We start from the raw sequence: 16,986 nt of genomic DNA, 5'->3' as shown, positions 1-16,986 counted from the left end.
TAAAGTTCAAATGCCACCCAGAGAGGTTGGGCCACTAGACTGAGGACACACAGCTATGAGGGGCAGAGGCAGGCCTCCTGCCCTTGGCTCCTGGTCCTGAGCTCTGTCTACCACCCTCCAAACTTTGCTTGTCTAGCAGTAAGATGAATTCTCCAGCCATTCCAGGCAGAGGAAGGAAGGCCCATCCAAGAGCACAGGTGGAAGGCCTTCCAGTCTGGGAGAGCCCCTTCCGTAGGGGAAGCTCCCTTCTGTGCTGGGCTGTGAGGGACCCACTTCCACCTCATCCCTGGAAACACCCCCTCCTACTGCTGATGCCCAAGGCCAGGTCTGCTTCCAGGAACGTTGTGTGGAACCTCAACAGCCAGTCCTGTGTCGAGGCCGGGGTCCCTCCAGAGCACAGATGGGCCAGTGCCAAGGACAGGTCACCCAAGAACGGGGGACTGAGCAGGAGAGAACGTCTCGCTGGCATTAGGAGCAGCGGGAGAACTAGGGTCTGGCTTCTCTGGCCTGGAGAGGTGGGGGAAGGAGGGCCTCAGGCCGCACTCCTCACCCCCTCCACCCCCCACCCCCCCAGTCTCCAGGAGGCGCGCCGCTCGACCTTCTCCTGCCTAGACACTAGGTGGTGCTCTCCACCCCGTCCTGGGCAGAGCTTGGCCCCCTGCCGGGAGAGGAGGCTGGAGCTCACGAAGGACCAGGAGAGCCAGAGGACAGCCAGCCCACCCTCGGCACCCCCAGGGCAGGCCTCCCCGACTCAGTTACCTGGCCTTCCCCTCAGCTGTCTGAGCTCTGAGTAGGGCACCTACACCTCCTTGCTCGCATCAGGCAGGACAGGCGGCTAAATCACTAAGCTCAGACAATAGACAGGACTGCCCGGGGCACCGAGACGTAAGGCCACCCTCCTTGCTCTGTGGCTGCCCTGGCTGGTTGCAGCCAGAGGTCAGGGAGCGCCTGTACCCTTCGGGTGCTGTCCTGCGCCTGGGGGCCTCTTGGATCCTTGGGGGCAGGGCCCTCTCCCCTTGAGCTGAGCAAGGTCATCTGAGCCCCACTCCTGCATCCCCCTTCCCCCCACTCCCCGGCTCTCACCCTGTGGGAGCAGCTGCAGCCCAGCCAGGCTGTAAGCACATTGGTGCCTGCGTGTACTGTGTCTGTACACAGCAAGGGGGCCGTCTGGCCACCATGGCAACCTCTGAGCCCCTCCAGCTCTGAGCCTTCCTTCCAGTTTTCTGTTCTGCTTTCTTTCTCATTGCCTTCTTCATCCAGCCCCTCTTTGCTGCCCCCCCGCCCCGGCTATCCCCACCACACCCTGGGCATCCCGGGTCTCCCCTCATCTCCCCGCCAGAACGTCCAGTCCCTGCAGGCCACTAAGGTGCTCAAGCCCATTTCCGTAGCTCAGAGTTCACACAATCTGTCCACAAGCAAATGACAGAGAAAGCCCCTTCCCTCCCCTCCACTTCCTCTCAGGGGTTCCCCACCACCCCCCGCCAGTTCTCAGGTGCATCCTGGGGGGAAAAGCTTGAAAAACTCTGCTCACTTCTGCCTGGAGCTGAATGTTCCACTTCCAGGAGGGGGTCAGGGATCCGAACTGGTGGCCCCCGTGCTGGGTGCCAGCTGAGGAAGGCCAGGAGCGTCTGGGGGCCCCTGAGAGCGCCGGGGGTGGGGGGGAGGCTGGGGGCCTCCTTCCCACCACAGTCCTGAAACAGTGGTTCTCAAAAGTAGGGCTCACGGGAATCGGCAGTCTGCATTTTCCACAAGCACATGGGCTGGGGGTGCAGCCACGGGGGCCTGTGTCCCTCATCCCTCCCTCTGGGGCTGACCTCTGCCCCCCGCTGGTCTCTGTTCCCTCCAGGGAGGAGTGAAGGTTCTCATCACAGGCCCGTGGCAAGAAGCCAGCAATAATTACAGCTGCCTGTTCGACCAGATCTCAGTGCCTGCGTCCTTGATTCAGCCCGGGGTGCTCCGCTGCTACTGCCCAGGTGAGAGGCCGCCTCCCGGCAGAGGCCGCAGGGCCCCAGAGCGCTGGACTCCGAGTCAGCCTGGAGGGGGTGACCTGGAGCAACTTGTGTCATTCCTCTGGGCCTCCGTTTCCTCCACGGTGAAGGAGTGGGTCCCGGATCAGCGATCATAATGGCATCTGTTCTGGACTCATGGCCCCCTTAGCATGATAGATGGGGACACAGGTGAGCTTGGCTGGGTTTTGAAGAGAACCTGATGGAGGACTGCTTAGACGACCAATGAGCCAGGGTGACACACCCAGGACTGGTCACAGCAGGAAGCTCTAATCACCCTCCACCTGAAGGGTTACAGGAGCTGGTGAGAGCCAGGCGGGCAGAAGGGCCCCAAAAGGAGCCGCGTCTGGGGTCGGGGCCACGATGCCGCCCTCTCTCCCCACCGTCCATGCCTCGCACAGCTGAAGCCACACAGAAGTCACGAGGACGAGAGGGCCCAGGCCATGCGGTCCACGGGGCCAGTCCCCTGCGGCACAGAGCGGGTCAGAGAGGGATGGAGAAGGCCTGGCAGACCGCAGGGGAGGGGGCGTCAGACTGAGAATAACTCACAGGAACTCCTTTGAGGGGCTGCTGACGCCAGCCACCCCAGGGCCAGAAGGAGGCACAGGCACATCGGCTCCTTTGGCTCTCGGGCACCGGAGGCCCCGGGGGCCGTCCCCGTGGCTCTGACCTTGTCCCTATCACTCGGGCTGGGCGTAGCTTGGTGTCCCTGCCTGGTCAACTTGCCCTTGGCCTCTGACCATTACCTCCTCCCCACTGGCCTGTTGGCTCCATGAGGACAGGGTCTGTGTCTTTCTTGGTCACCACGTGTCCCCCAGGGCTCAAAAAGTGCCTGGCACGTCCCCAAAAGGGGTGGATGTTCATGAAGGAATCTGCTCACGTTCTCTGTTCCCTGGGTTGGTGCTGGGAGGACCCCTTGACTGGCCCCTCATACGCATCATTAGTTCCAGGGACGACCCGTCCAGCTGGCCCAGATGATGGACGGAAAGGCAGGCGAGGAGGCGGGCGGGGAGGGCGGAGGGTCCCACTCCGTGTTATTTGCAGCCGACAAAAAGGAGAGAGACAGAGAGAGAGAGAACGCTCCCCGTGGAGGACCAGGGGTGGGGAAGAGAAGTGGGGCCACGGGGTCCCCAGGGCAGGAGTAGAGCTGGCCCGTGCCAGGGGCCTGGTTCACCTGGGGCGGTCCAGCTTGAACCTCTGGCCGCTGGAGCTGTCTGCCTTACCCAGCACCATCACCCTAGCCTGGGGCTCCCGAGCTGACATGGAACAACCTTCTCTCTCTCTCTCTCTCTCTCTCTCTCTCTCCCCATCTCCCCACGCAGCCCACCGGGGCAGAATGCCGCTGCTCCAGGGCTGGGCTCACATACTCAGCTTCCGCTTGAATGCAGCGGTCTCTGCACCGCAAGCATCCCAGGGAGCCAGGGCTGGTGCCTGTGGTGGCCTCCTCTGCTGGCCCTGCCCCCGCCAGCGGCCGGGCTGGCTCGCACTCATCTCCCCCTGCTCCCAGGCTCCCAGCAGCCCTCCTGGGGCTGGAGCGCAGCCATCCTGACGCCAGCCAGGCCGGGTCAGCCTATCACAGCTCGGGGCCGCGTGTGGCTCATGCAGCCCCCCACCTCCACTGGGGAGGTAGGGGGAGGGGCAGCGTGTTCTTAACTATCCACTTATCACCTGCTGCTGGAAAGGGACTGGCCCAGCCTATAAATAGATGCCGCTTCCTGTACCTGGTTCTTGGCTGGCTGGAGACCCAGACCTCGCCTGTCCTGAGTTAGCCGACCCCTCCAAAAAAATAAAAAAAGATTGGCCTTTGCATACCATCTGGATGGCGTCCCAGGCCAGGACCTGGCAAATCCTGGGTGCTGGAACGGTCACATCACGCACCTCCCAGATCAGCCAGTTACCGTCGGGTGACGTGAGCCCGGAGGTTGACTTCTCTCAGTCCCCATTTCTACATCTGTAGAAACCACCGGCCAGATGGGCAAGGGGCTGAGATGAGGGTCCAGGGAGCTCCTGGCTTACATGCTCAATTCATGGAGCTGCGCATGAGTGAGGCCTTGCTGTTTCAGTCCTGGTTGCGGGGAGGGGAGCTGGGAGAGGGGTCCAGGGCTGTTTAGGTATCAGCAGGCAGTTCTCCTGGTCCCAGAGCTGGCAGGAGAGTCTGCCCAGGTCACTATGCCTCCTAGTGGTTTAGGCTCCCCTAACATCTTGCATCTTGGACCCAGAGAGGCTCAGGCAGCCTGTGGGCTGGGGCCCCGCCCTGTTCCACCCCTAACCACAAAGAAGGGGCGTCCTTTCTGGACATCCTTGTTTTGAGGCCCAAACTAAAACATGTCACTCAGTGAGAGAGCACTGGGTGCTCCATGCATTCGTTCATTTCTTCATTCGTCAAATAGTTTGCCAGGCACTGGTAGGCGCCTGGAGTGGACCCAGCCCCTAACTCTAACCTTGACCGCGAGGAGCTCTCAGTCCAGGAAGGAGCTGGTCATGCACCTTGGACAATGCTGGCTGCTCAGGGACCTCTTCCCTGGGTCTCCCAAAGCCTTGGGGAACCTGGAGCTGATCTTAAACAAAGGACATTTGAAACCAGAACCAAACTGGCCTCACCTAAAAGAAGGGCTCAGGGGCCTGGGAGCACAAGCCAGGTCACCTGAGGAGCTAGAATGACATGGGAAGAGGGGGCACAGGGGGTGCAAATGGCCCCTGCCCACCGGCCTCGTGCACATGCCCAGGCAAAACAGCTGGGGAGACTAGACCCTGACCAAGAACATGGTTCTGGGCGGCTCCCCCTCCATCACTGGCCACAGAAGACACACAGGCATGGAAACTGCCTCTTGCAAGATTCCAGTAGTGTTCCAAGGTCAGGAGGGAGAAAACCCATTCAAGCCAGTGAGCTCCGGTGAAGCAGTGGTGAAGGAGGACTTGGGATTTAGGAAAGGCAACCTGGTCCTTGGAGAAGATGGAGGAAGCCCCCCAACAAAAAGACTTTGTCTGGGGGCTTCTGGACAGCCTCACGCTGGATTCCTTGGAGTCACCAAAGGCAAAAGATGAAATTCAAAATGAGATGAGCAAGTGCACTGCGTTCACTCGACAAACAGGCATTGAGGGGCCATAACAGGCCAGACACTGACCTTGGCCCTGGGCATAGAGAGGTGATCAGGACAGACTGGCTCCCAGCTCTCACAGAGCTTACATTCTACTGTAGGAGATGAAAAAACAAACAAGGAAACAAAGAAATAACCAAGATCACTGGAGAAAACACTAGAATATGGTCATGTGATAAGGTAACTTGGGAAAAGGGACGTTCCTTTGGACAGATCCTCTCACAGGCTGGGACATTAGGCTGCAACCTGAATGATGAGATGGAGCTGGTCATGGGAAGCACGGGAGGAAAACATCCGGCAGAGGGCAAAGGAAGTGCAAAGGCCCTGAGGCAGAAACAGGTTTGGTAAGTTGAAGAAATAGAAAGGTGGGGTGAGTTGGAGGTGGCTAGGTTGGAGAAGATAGAAGAGAACAAATCATGTCCATCCTTCTAAGTCATAAGAAGGAGTCTGATTAGGTTGTACTTGCAACGGAAGCCATTAGTCTTAAGTGGGGAGTGGCTTGATCTAAATTATGTCTTTCAAAGATGAATCTGGGTGTGTGGGAGAATGGATTGTAGGAGGGAAGAAAGAAGCAGGGAAGCCATAGGAAGCGGCAGAGGGGTAATCTTTCCCGATTTAAGGAGGAAGGCTCCCTTGGGCAACACACTCCCACTTATTTCCTGTGGAGGCTTTGGAGTGTGCCCCCCACCCTAACACCATCCCAGCAGAACAGGTAGGTCTCAGGTGTGCTGAGGGTGCCCTGGGCAGGACGCTAATGCAGGAGTCCAGGCATCTAGGCAAGACATGATGGCAGCTTGGGTACCATGGTGGCCATCAGGATGGAGAGAAGTAAATGGACCCAGGGCTTGCTGATGGACTCAATGCCGGGGAGGGAAAGTGAGTCCAGGAAATGTCCTGGGTGACAGGCCCGCATGCGCCGGGCTGCTGGGCTGGGACCCAGGAGGCTATGACAGGTCCTCTTCGCTCTGTCTCTCTGGGGAAGGACGGGATGCCTTGGGATCTGCCACCGTTCCGGCGTCACGGCAGGTTGTACACATGCCAGGAGATGGTGGAAGATGAGCGGCAGGTGAGGAGGACCCTCTAGCTGGAATGTCTGGTACAGAGAAGGCTTGAGCTCCCCGGGGGCCAGCGAGAGGCAGCAGACTTGCCCAGAGGAGCAGAGCTGAGTGGGCTCCGATGGGGCGTTCGCTGACGCCCTACCCTCCTGTTGGTAAACGAGGCAAATCTCGAGGGAAGACGAGTAACCACGAGCTTGGAGATCTGCCTGGGGACGCCATCAGAGCCTAGGCAGGTCTGGACTTGGCTGGGGCCCCCTGCCCAGAGAGGCGCGGCGGGATCTCCAGTGGTACCCCACCCACCGTGGAGCCAGCTTGTGACCTGGAGCCGAGGGACCGCACCAGGGTGGAAAGCACAGGGAAAAAAACACTGGTCATCTTGGGGCAATGACTTCCCGAAGACCTGCTCTGGGGACCATTGCGTAACACATACACCTGGGATGGAGAGAGGCCACACCTCAACAAGTTGGTTTTCCCGTGGGCAGCGAGGGCTGCATCAGAAGACCTCAGAGGGAAGCCAGGGCTTTACTCTGCCCTGGGGAGCAGCTGACTTGGAGAGCTTCCTCCAGTCTAAGCTTCGGAAAACCAAGAGTCCAAACAGTAACACGATCCCCGGGTGCGTCCTCCCTGGAAATCTGTCCTGGGGAGGCCCTGGGCGCTGGTTCCAGAAAAGCAGGGCAGAGAGCACAGAACCCTGCTGTCTACCAGAGGCTGAGGCCCGGCGGGGCAGAGCAGCCTGTATACACCCACTGGCCCCCAAGACTTCAAAACCAGCCTCACCCCCAGAAATGAAGCAAGTCTCTCTGCCACAGGTAGGCTCTCCTCTTGGGAACCGTGAGAATGTCCCCTGCGTTACTCAACTAATAGCTTTCATTGAGCCCCGTGTCGGGGTCAGAGCAGCTCACGAGGCCCATAAGGGCCGGTCTTCCCGAAGCCTGACCTCCAGGCGTCGGGGGGGAGACGAAAGGTTTACGCCAGCCTCCTGCCCAGCACCACTGGGCTCAGAGTAACGGGCACAGACAAAGCTCTGGCCTTCATCGGGGATGCAGAAGAACTTCTGAAAATACGCAGAAGGCCAGGCTAAGTGAGTCAGGACGAGCTTGCAGGAAAAGGCGAAACAGAGAAATGGCACAAAGGAGTCCAATGCAAATGCTGCACCTAAAGCCCCCCCGCTTCTGACCTTGAGGAGTGAGCAGGCCCAGGCAGGGCTGATCCATGAAGGGCAGTGGGGAGAGGGTCCTCCTGGCCCCTGGGTGGGGACATGAGGCTGGAGTGTGCCCAGGCCCCGGCCTCCTCCCTCCCTGACAGCTCTTTCTTCTGCTTTCAGCCCATGACACTGGTCTTGTGACCCTACAAGTTGCCTTCAACAACCAGATCATCTCCAACTCAGTGGTGTTTGAGTACAAAGCTCGGGCCCTGCCCACACTCCCGTCCTCCCAGCACGATTGGCTGTCACTGGACGGTAAGAACAGCGCTCGGGTCACCTCGCCAGGCCCCAAGGGAGAGGGACACTTGGGAACCCTGTGTGCAAGGTGTGAAAAAGGAGGAAGCATCCAGGTTTCCTAACTTCTGCTGCTCGGGGTGCAAGTCGCACCTCGAGAGGACCAGCTGGTCCCCACCCTCAATCTCGGTCTTTCCCTGGGACAGAGTGAGTAGGTGAGCTTGGACCCAGGGCTTGCCAGGGTGTCTGAGTGGCCAGACAAGCCCCTGAGCTGCTGAGAGGCCCCTCTCCGGACAGACCTGGGGCAGCAGGGTCCAGGCATCCTCTGCTGCCCCACCCCCAGCCCCAGGGCAGTTTCTAGAAGCAGAGGGAGCTCCTGGAGGCCATCACCAAGCCCTGAGCCTCTCAGAGGCAACAGCAATGGGCGAGGCTGGGGGAAGGCAGCCCAGGTTGGGCTTCTTTCTGATTCCAAGGCCTGGACTTCAAGGCTGTGTGTTGAGTGCTTCTGCCTTTTAGGGACCATGAGGCACACCTTCTCATGGAAGCCCTCTCCGACCCAGCTGAGGGCGGAGGGCCAGGGAGCCCCCGGAGGTTCCAAGGCAGGAGTCAGGACGTGATGGCCAAGGATGCTTCTCTGAGAGCCGCTGGCCTGCTGCACGGGGGTGCCGAGCGGCGGCTGCTCCCCCTGGGGCGCCAGAGGCTCTGCAGAGAAAAGTCGCAGAGGCTGCCCTTCCGGGCCCGGGCATGCCCAGGGGAAGCCCCAGAGCTGGCCTGGGGGGCTGAGCTGATGGTCTGCTCTGGGCACCGAGACAGGATAGAGGGCTGGCTTACACCCGCCTTTAGTATCAGGGCAGCCGCAGAGGTGCCGGTCTGTGGGGTACCTTGCTAGAGACCTTGCCAGCCTGAGGTGTTGGGTCTCAGCTAAGCTGACCCAGGCCCTCTGTGGGGGTCAGTTCCTTAAGCTCCCCTCCCCCATCCACAGCGGCCCTTTGCCCTCTCCCCTCTCAGACCTCCCCTTGCTGCTGGTCGCTGGAGGCTCTCTGGGCTTGGGCACATGCCTTAGGCAGCTTTCCTGGGCCACCCAGTGTGTAAATCTCTGCCTCATCCCAGCCCCGGCCCCAGCAGTGACAGGGGGCCTGGCAGCCGCCCTGGCCACTGAAGCCTCTGAGCTGTTCCCAGAGGTGGCTTTGGGTCAGCAGGCGTCTGCACGCTGGCAGTGGCTGCCTGGGAGTGCCAGGCTGGCCTTGGCAGCCACCCTGGCCGGGGCTGAAGCCAGCCGGCGCTGTGACGATGACCTGCAGGATGTAACAGAGAAGGGCAGGGTGACCGGGGGCTCCCGTTCAGGAAATCCGGTTTCAGTTTTGCAGAGCAAATGGGAAAGGGAACAGGGAACTCTGCAGAGCCCTGGCTCTCCCTCAGCGACCAGGTCACTTCACCAGGGTGCACTGCAGGATGCAGGGACCAGTCAGTGTCGGACCTGCCGGGAAGATGGAGCCCTTCAGAAAGCCAAGTCTAGCCAGGCAGTGCCTTGCCTCGGAGCACAGGAATCATCAGCCGTCCCCCCGGAAGCCCAGAGGGCAGGCTGTACCGGGAGGCTGCCGGCAGGAGAGGATGCTGTGAGAGAGATCGTGGGGAGGGGAAGCCACCTTCAATGCTTCATGATGAGCACGCCCCTGAGTCCTCGGCCAAGCAGGACACCTGCTCCCCAGCAGCCCCCTCTGCCAGCACTTGGAGCTCTGAGCTCCATAGGCCTCCAGTTGAAATAAGCATCCTCCCAGCCCCTGGCAGAATACACAGGAGAGATGACAGGAGCTGGGGAAGGGACAAGGCAGGGCCACCCCCCTACTGAGAGCAGGTGGGGGCCCCGAAGGACCCCATGAATCTCCTTCCCTTTGGGCTTGGCCAGACGTCCTTTCAATAGTGGGAGGGGAAGGGGGGCCAGGGCAGAGGAACCGTGAGATGCCCACCCTGCCAGGGTGGAAGAGTAAAACTACCGTCTCCTTGCTCTTTTCCATCCCCCCCTCCTCGCCCCAAAATGAGTACAAGTGACTTATCTACCCAAGGATCATTTTCCCAGCATTTCACCAGCCTGATACATAATAACGGTGGTGGGGGGGGGAGCAGAACCGCAGCCTCAGCGCCAGGGTCATAATCCTCCCAGTGCAAAGGGGACAGCTGGGACAGCCCAGAGGGTGGAGGTCCCCCGGGCTCTGGCCAACTCTGTGGCCTGGCAGTGAAGAAGTGTGTCGAAGAAGATGCTGCAGCGACCAGGCTGTCAGAAGCCTTCCTCTCCTCTCCCCTCTCCTCCCGTTCCGCGGCTCCTTCTCTCTGCCCCTCCCGCCCCCAAGGTTACCGGGCAAATTCTCAATTAGAACCGCGGGGACTGGGAGGTGCGCGCGCTGCGGCCAGGGGGAGGGGCGGCGGTGGAACGGGAGGGGGCGAGGGGACAGCAGCGCCGAGCGAACTGGGGCGCGGCGGCCGAGCGGCGCGCGTGCACACACAGGCGCACACACAGACACACACGCGCGCATGCACACGCGCGCACACGCACGCTTGCACGCCCGGCGCAGCTGCAATGCAGGGGCCCTGCGCGGAGCGCTGGGCAGGTTGCGCCCGCGCCCGCCCCACGGACTGCGGCACGGCTCAGCCCTCCCCAGCCCAGGGGAGAGAACAGGGACGTGCCGCCAGGGCTGCGCGCTCTGGCGCCGGCGGCCGCCTCCCGCTGCGCGCGCTCCTGGCCCGCACCACTCCACCCGCGTCCGTCGCCCTGCTTGCCATCCTGGGGGCGCTCTTTGCTCCTCCCTCCATCCCAGAGGGGGAGAAATGTTTGGGAAGAGATTTCAGCTTTCATTTGTTTAAAAAAATGGATTTGTTTGCCAGACTAAAGGCTGGGTGGGGCACGCGGAATCGAATCCGCGCGCGCAGCAGCAGCCGCGGTGGCGCAGCCTTTGTCCTGGGCGCAGCCTTTGTCTGAGCAGCTTGGTCGGGCGGGAGGCGATCGTCCCCAGGGAGGGTCATGGGCGCAGGGGCCCCGTGTCCCCAAAATCTCAGTTGGACACAGCCATCCAGGCGGAGACAAGCATGGAAACGGGGGAGGAGGGAGAACAGGGAAGAGGGGGCGCTGGCGTCGGCATCTACCCGCTCCAGGCCGACTTAGGGGGGAGCACAGTTCTCTGGGTCTCGGGAGCTGCAGCGCTTCTCCCAAACTTAGGGGACTTGCCCACCCTCCCCAGCCCCTGCACTGTGACCTCTAGAGGACACAGGCCCTACAGGCTGGCAGATTGCGGGCCACAGTACCTGTTTGTCTTATGAAAGATTGAATGCATGAGCGAATAAGTGCCCACAGGACACATCAAGAGAGCTTCATCCAGCCCAGTGTTCAAGAAGGCTTCCAGGAGGAAGTGACTCTTCCACTGAGACCTCCAGCCTGAGCAGGCATCAGCCAGGCTGAGCCGGATGGGAAGGAGGAGTATCCCAGGCAGAGGGAGCGGCAAGGGCCCCAGGCTGGGGAACAGCCACTTCCTTTAGCCAAGGGGCTCTGGGAACTACCAGCTTCACCATTTCTTCCCCCAGAGGTCCAGATTCAGAACAGATTTCCCCAGGCCTCTTGCATCAGGACCCCAGAGTGGTCCGGGGTGGCTCAGCTGTGCCTTTGGGGCGCAATGGGACCTCTTCCCGGTGAGAGGTAGTCAAGCAGCCAGTTTACCCCGGGACCATTTTCTGAGGGCCTCTGGGAAATGTCCCTTCTGCCTGCCAGGGGTCCTGTGGACACAAACAGCCAGGGCTGTGCTGAGCGAGGGGAGGCTGTGCTGTGTGTTTAGACGGCCTCTCCTGGGCCTGTGTTTGCAAAAAGAATCAACCCAGGCCACCTGACCCTGTGGCTCTGGAGCGAGGGGGTGGGGCGCACATCTGGCCAAGGGCACTAGGACACCTTTAAGAGATCCCTGTCCCTGGAAGAAAGGGGAGTGGACCTTCTGGGTGCCTGGTTCTTTCCCTTAACCAGCTGATGCTCCCCAAGGCCTTGGCCCACCCCTACCCAGCCGGGCCCCTCTCCAAACCGGACTAAGCCGCTTATTCTTAGACTCTATTTTCAACTGCCTCTCGGGCAGCTGAGCCTCCTGCCTGAGTGAGAGGATTGGTGCGATGCACGGATGCGGCTTTCCTGGGCTCAGCCCGTCAGCCACCTGGGCAGGTCTCCTGCCACCCTCGGGTGGGGGAGGGACCATGTAATCTCAGGCAGAGGGAGGGGGCGGGAACTCACATCTCACGGTCCAGGTGCCTGCTTCGGCATATGAAGCCTTGGGGCAGGGCGGACACCCCCACCCCCATCCCCTGCAGCTTGCCCTCCAGCTCACCGGGGCCAGAGGAGGGTATCTGGCAAGCCAGCCTCTGGGGCAGCCTGGCTCCGGGTTAGAGGTGTGGGAAGGTGGGAGCCTTGCCCCCTGTAAGGAGGTGGAGAGAAGGAAAAGCAAGATTTGGCCTCCTGGTTTGGCCTTCTGTGGCCAAGGCTTCTGTGCTAATAGATGGAAGATGTGTAGCTGGGATGGTCCCCAGCTCTGTCCCCTCCCCCCCTCCCAGCTGCCTGTCCCTGGCATGTGGCCATGCTTCTGCCAGCCTCTCCCCGCCCCCCCCGCTGCCGGCTGGTTTCTAATAGCAGCCTCTAACCACCAGGAGTGGAAGACCACACACTGAGCCAGAGGCCAAGGGTGCAGCCCAGGGGCAGCAGGAGGGGCCACTCCAGCTGTGAGAATGGCCCCTGGGAAGCTTCTGGATGTTTCCTCCCTCCAGTGAGGACACTCCAGGGCTTTCAGATGAGTGTACCTTGCTGGCCCCTCCTGGCCTGGCTCCCTCCATCCTGCAGATCCCCCAGCCCGCCTGCCAGTCCCCCCCGCTCTGAGCCCGTGATGAACTGTCCACATGGGAGAACATCGACAGAGCCAGACAGAAAGTGTATCACTTTTACCAGATAATGTGGGGAGAGGAGCAAATGTTAAGTTGTAATGAATTTTAAATGCCACTGTTTTACTGAAACAAATACAGTTTGTTTCGTGGGGTAGAATACAAAATTCAGGAGAGTTTTTTAGATCAGACATAGAGCATCAGTGAATGGGCTTGACTTTGGAGAGCGCCTTGAACCACAGGCAAAGTCAGTGCCCCGAGGGCCCACACCCTCCTGCCTCTGGGAGCACTTTGGAAGAAGTTTCAGAAGCTTGGACGCAGGGGTCTTCTCTGTAAGTAAGAAGGGGCACTGTGAAGAATCTTCTGGCATTCACCTAGAGTGGGGTCTAGGGCACACTCCAGTGTGTTAACTCATGGGTGTCTGGGTATTTCTTTACATAGCAGGGACCTAAGAGATAAGTCGGTAGTGGCAGAAACTGGTTTGAGCCAGTCTTACACTCGGGACGTGAAGCTGAGTGGCAGGAAGGGACTCTGGTCTGAGCTGCAGCTACCCAGTCAAGGCCTCACTCCAAAGCACAGGCTCCCTCTTCATAGTCAGTGTCTCTGTGCTCTGTGGGGTCCACATCTTTACAGATGGGGGTGGGTGTCCTTAGCCCTCCTTAGGCAGAAACCAAGGGGCCTGGTGCTCAGATGTCTCCCGGAGGCGTGATCTCCTGCTGCTTGCGGCAGGGGCCACACCAAATGGATCTGGGTGGCAGGGATGGGTCACCTTGGGGCTGGGCCTCACCCGCCTCCTTGCATCAGTGACAAATGGTGCCCTGCAGAGAAACGGCAAGCCCAGCATCTGCAGAGGCCGAGGAGACAGCCCCTGGGTCCTCATCCTGGCTATTGGGGCAGGTAGCAAATTAAAAACCAGTGGGTGAAGACCCAGAGCTCTGGCAGACGTGGCCACTCCTGCGGGGGCAGCTTTTGGCCACTGAGGCGCGAAGGTGGGAGGCTCAGACCCTCCCATGGTCAATATCAACCAAGTTATCCTTGACTGTTGCATGAGTTTCCTGGCAGTTCTAGAGGCTGGAAGTTCTAGCGGCCCTGGTGCTGGCAGGGCCATGCTCTCTCTGAAGGCTCTAAGGGAGAATCCTCTTGCCTCTTCCAGCTTCCAGGGGCCGCTGGCAACCCTTGGCACTCCTTGGCTGGTGGCAACATAACTCCAGCCTCTGCCTCCGTCATCACATGGCATCTTCCTTCTCTGTGTGTCTCTGTGTCTCTGTTTTCTCTTCTTACAAGGACACAGGTCATTGGATTAGGGCCCCACCCAATCCAATGAATTCATCTTAAACTAGTTACATCTGTAATTAACTAATTACCAAGACCCTATTTCCAAATAAGGTCACGTTCTGAGGCAGAGCGAGAAGAGAGAGGCCCCGGAGAGCGCAGGCTACGTGAACGTGAACGTTAACAGAACATTCCAGAAGGAGGAGCTGGCGATGGAGACTGAGAAGGAACAGTGGGGGTAGTCGGAGGGACACAGAAGAGTGTGGGGTCTCAGAGCCTAGGGTCAGAGGGCTTCACAAGGGGAGGAGGTGGTCCCTGGGGTCCGAGGGGCTGGAAATCATCCGGTGGATTAAAGACCCGGCAGGCCCTGGGATGCTGTCTCCAGGCCCCTCCCTTCTCCCTCTGCCCACTCTCCGTGAGGGCTTAGCCCCACCCAGGACGCTCTTTACCGTCTGTAAAGGTGCACTGATAGGTCCACCTTTGTGCCTCTTCTCAGATCCAGAACCTTCCATCTAGCTGCCCCAGGACGTCGCTGCTCCGGTTTTCTTGGGCAAGTCAGCGTGTCCCAAATGTTACTCACATCCTTCTTATTGCCATGCGCCCCCTCCTGATCCTATACCTCCTACAGCCTCGGCGGAAAGTCCACCCCAGAAAACCCAGAGTCATTCCTGAGACCCCCTGCTCACGCCCAGCCCCCCAAACCCGTCACCATCCTAGTGGCCTTCTCTCCATCCCCTCTGCCACCACCTTGACTCGGCCCCAAATGTCCTTGCGCATCCCACTCCTGCTCCTGGCCTCTACTCTTGCCTCCTTCCACGAGGGTCGTCCCTTCTTGCATCACCAGGTACCGCTCTGACGCCAGGGGACCTTCGTTCCCGTGGAGTTTACATTCTAGAGGCTGGAGAAAGATAACAAACACATCACAGAGGAAATATCGGGGCACTTACCATGGGCAGCCTGGTAGAGGGGGGCCAGGGTGGCTGCTTGAGGTCGGCGGCCGGCGGAGGCCTCTCTGGGGAGGCGCGATGTCAGAAAGGACGCACACGCGAAGATCCTGGGAAGGACGTTCCAGGCCGAGGGAATCCCAGAACAGAGTTCCCTGCGAGACCCGGAGCTTGGCGTGTAGGGGCCAAACGGTGAGCAGGCTAAGGGGAGGTACAGCGGAACGAGAAGGGGCCGGGCCTCCGGGGGCCCCTCAGCCAGGGCAGGGGGCTGGGACTTGATCCCGAGGACAGCGGGAGGGTTATAAGCCAGTGAGGTGACACGCTCCGCCCCCGCCCCGGCTGCTGTCTGGAACATGAACTGTGTCTCTACTCAGAGGGTGACCACCCCGAGCGCTCTTGCATCAGTGGGGGCAAGAGATGAGAGCGGCTCCGACAAGGCCGGTGATGATGAATCCCAAGAGACACAGTCTGGGGGCTTCTTGGGGGTAGAGTCAGGGGCCCTGCTGATGATTTGAACACGGAGGATAAGCAAGAGAAGGATGGGTAGTGCCTAGATTTGGGGCTTAAACAATGGTGGGGGACACGGGACCATTTCCTGAGATGAAGAACTTCGAAGAAGGTGGGAGAGAGGGAATCCCAGGTGGGTTTTGTTCATATTCTGGTTCACAGCCTATTAGAGTTGCCAAGGGTACAGTTGGGTTTGAAAGTCTGCAGGCCAAGGGGGGGCCCAGAAAGGAGTTAAAATTTAGATGTCATCAGCTCAGCAATGGAATTTAAAGCCGTGGGTCTAGAGACAGTTGCTCCTGAAAGAGGGTGGATAAAGGAGAGGAGAGGGCACAGGGTCAAGCACGAGCTCCCCCAGGATTTAAATGTCAAACTGAAAAGTTGCTGGCAAAGAAGAAGAAGCATCGAGCGAGAGGAGGAAGATGGAGAGGATGGGACCGCCGGGAGGCCAGAAGAGGGTGTTTCAAGAAAAAGGAGGTGGCAGCCGTGTTAATACCAGGAGAAGGGGAGCAGAGCATCCCAGGCAGAGGAAACCGCATGTAGGAAGACCCCACGGCAGGAGGGAGCTCCGTGAATTTAAAGAACCCAGAGAACTGGCTGAAAACTCTGGTAGCCTGTCTCTGAGCTCACATCCCTGACTCTCCCCAGGCTGGGACAGGAAAGACCTGGCCCAGGAGATCTTGTGCCTCCACCCCTCTTCGTGCAGCCAGAGAAAAAGCCCCGGGCCCTGCCCTTCCTGCCTTGCCCTCTGCTGTTGGCCCAGAAAACCATCCCACAGGTGTGCGGGCCCCAGAGAGGCAGCTTCGCTGGCCCCAGGCTCAGGGAGACGTCTATCCACATCTGCTCTGAGTCCCAGGGACAAACTCCCTCCCAGTTGCTCCCCACTGGGGTGCAGGGACTGGTGCCAAGTCCCAAAGCAGGAACAAACTGTGACTCACCCGCCCAACGGTGTGTGGATGTCAGACCCAGTGGAGACGGCTCTCAGACCCCGACCACCGGTTGTGGCTGGAATGCGGGAATCCTGCAGATGGACCCAACGGCTGCACGGCCAGTTAGGCCAGCGATTTGAAGGCTTCCTTAGCCTTTCCTAGGATCTGGCCCCAGAATGCACCTCCCTGGAAAAGAATGGATATGCTGATCTGTTGACCCAGCAGTGGGAGCAATGGTCCTGAGACGGGGAGACCCAGGACATCGCCCGTGAGCAAGGAGAAGGGGCCGTGGGTGGAGCGGGGGCTGGTGTGGCCTCCAGAAGGAAACGGGGTCCTGGCGGTCCTGGAGCTGGATGAGAGGAGGTTCCCACCTCCCCTACCAATAATCCAGATCCCAGCCTCTGGGTGGGGCGAGCACAAGCCCCCTCCTTTTAAAAACTCCCCAAAATGCACGTGTTTCTGATCCTTTCCAAGCAGCCCAGCGACTGACCTTGTCTCCCGCCTCTGTGACAACGAGACATTCACAAGAGCCTGATAGGCTGAAGACCAGCTCCCTCCACTGCTGACATGTTCCACTTGTGAACTTAAAGTCCTTTGCTTGAGGAAAAAAAAGTGACAGGCAGGTGTGTGTCAGATGTTCCATACTCAATAATGGGAGACATTTAAAAAAATCCGTGGCAGAGTGGAAATAATTGATACATCAGAAACAGACTTAGAATGTTCGAGAATTAGAACTTGGAAGAAACGGTTGTCGCATTGTCCAACCTCCTCATCCCTCTGGAAGGAATCTGGGCCCCCAGAAGAGCGGCCACTTGCCCCAAACCACTGCCGAATCAGG

General features: G+C 59.6%; 1 protein-coding gene across 6 annotated transcripts in view; it reads left to right on the top strand.

Annotated features, from left to right (window-relative positions):
• The window catches only part of CAMTA1 (calmodulin binding transcription activator 1), an 894,875-nt gene that overhangs the window by 808,109 nt on the left and 69,780 nt on the right, over positions 1 to 16,986 (top strand). For all 6 annotated transcript variants that reach the window (XM_027110324.1, XM_027110321.1, XM_027110323.1 and 3 more), the window contains 2 exons: positions 1,847 to 1,973; positions 7,487 to 7,621. In XM_027110324.1, coding sequence (XP_026966125.1) covers positions 1,847 to 1,973; positions 7,487 to 7,621 — 262 coding nt within the window. The remainder of the gene's footprint in view (positions 1 to 1,846; positions 1,974 to 7,486; positions 7,622 to 16,986) is intronic.

This window comes from Aethalodelphis obliquidens, unplaced genomic scaffold (genome assembly GCF_003676395.1).
Source record: "Aethalodelphis obliquidens isolate GAN/ISIS:26980383/991018 unplaced genomic scaffold, ASM367639v1 scaffold9, whole genome shotgun sequence".
Taxonomy (NCBI): Eukaryota; Metazoa; Chordata; class Mammalia; order Artiodactyla; family Delphinidae; genus Aethalodelphis; species Aethalodelphis obliquidens.
This window is presented reverse-complemented; position numbering and strand designations above follow the sequence as displayed.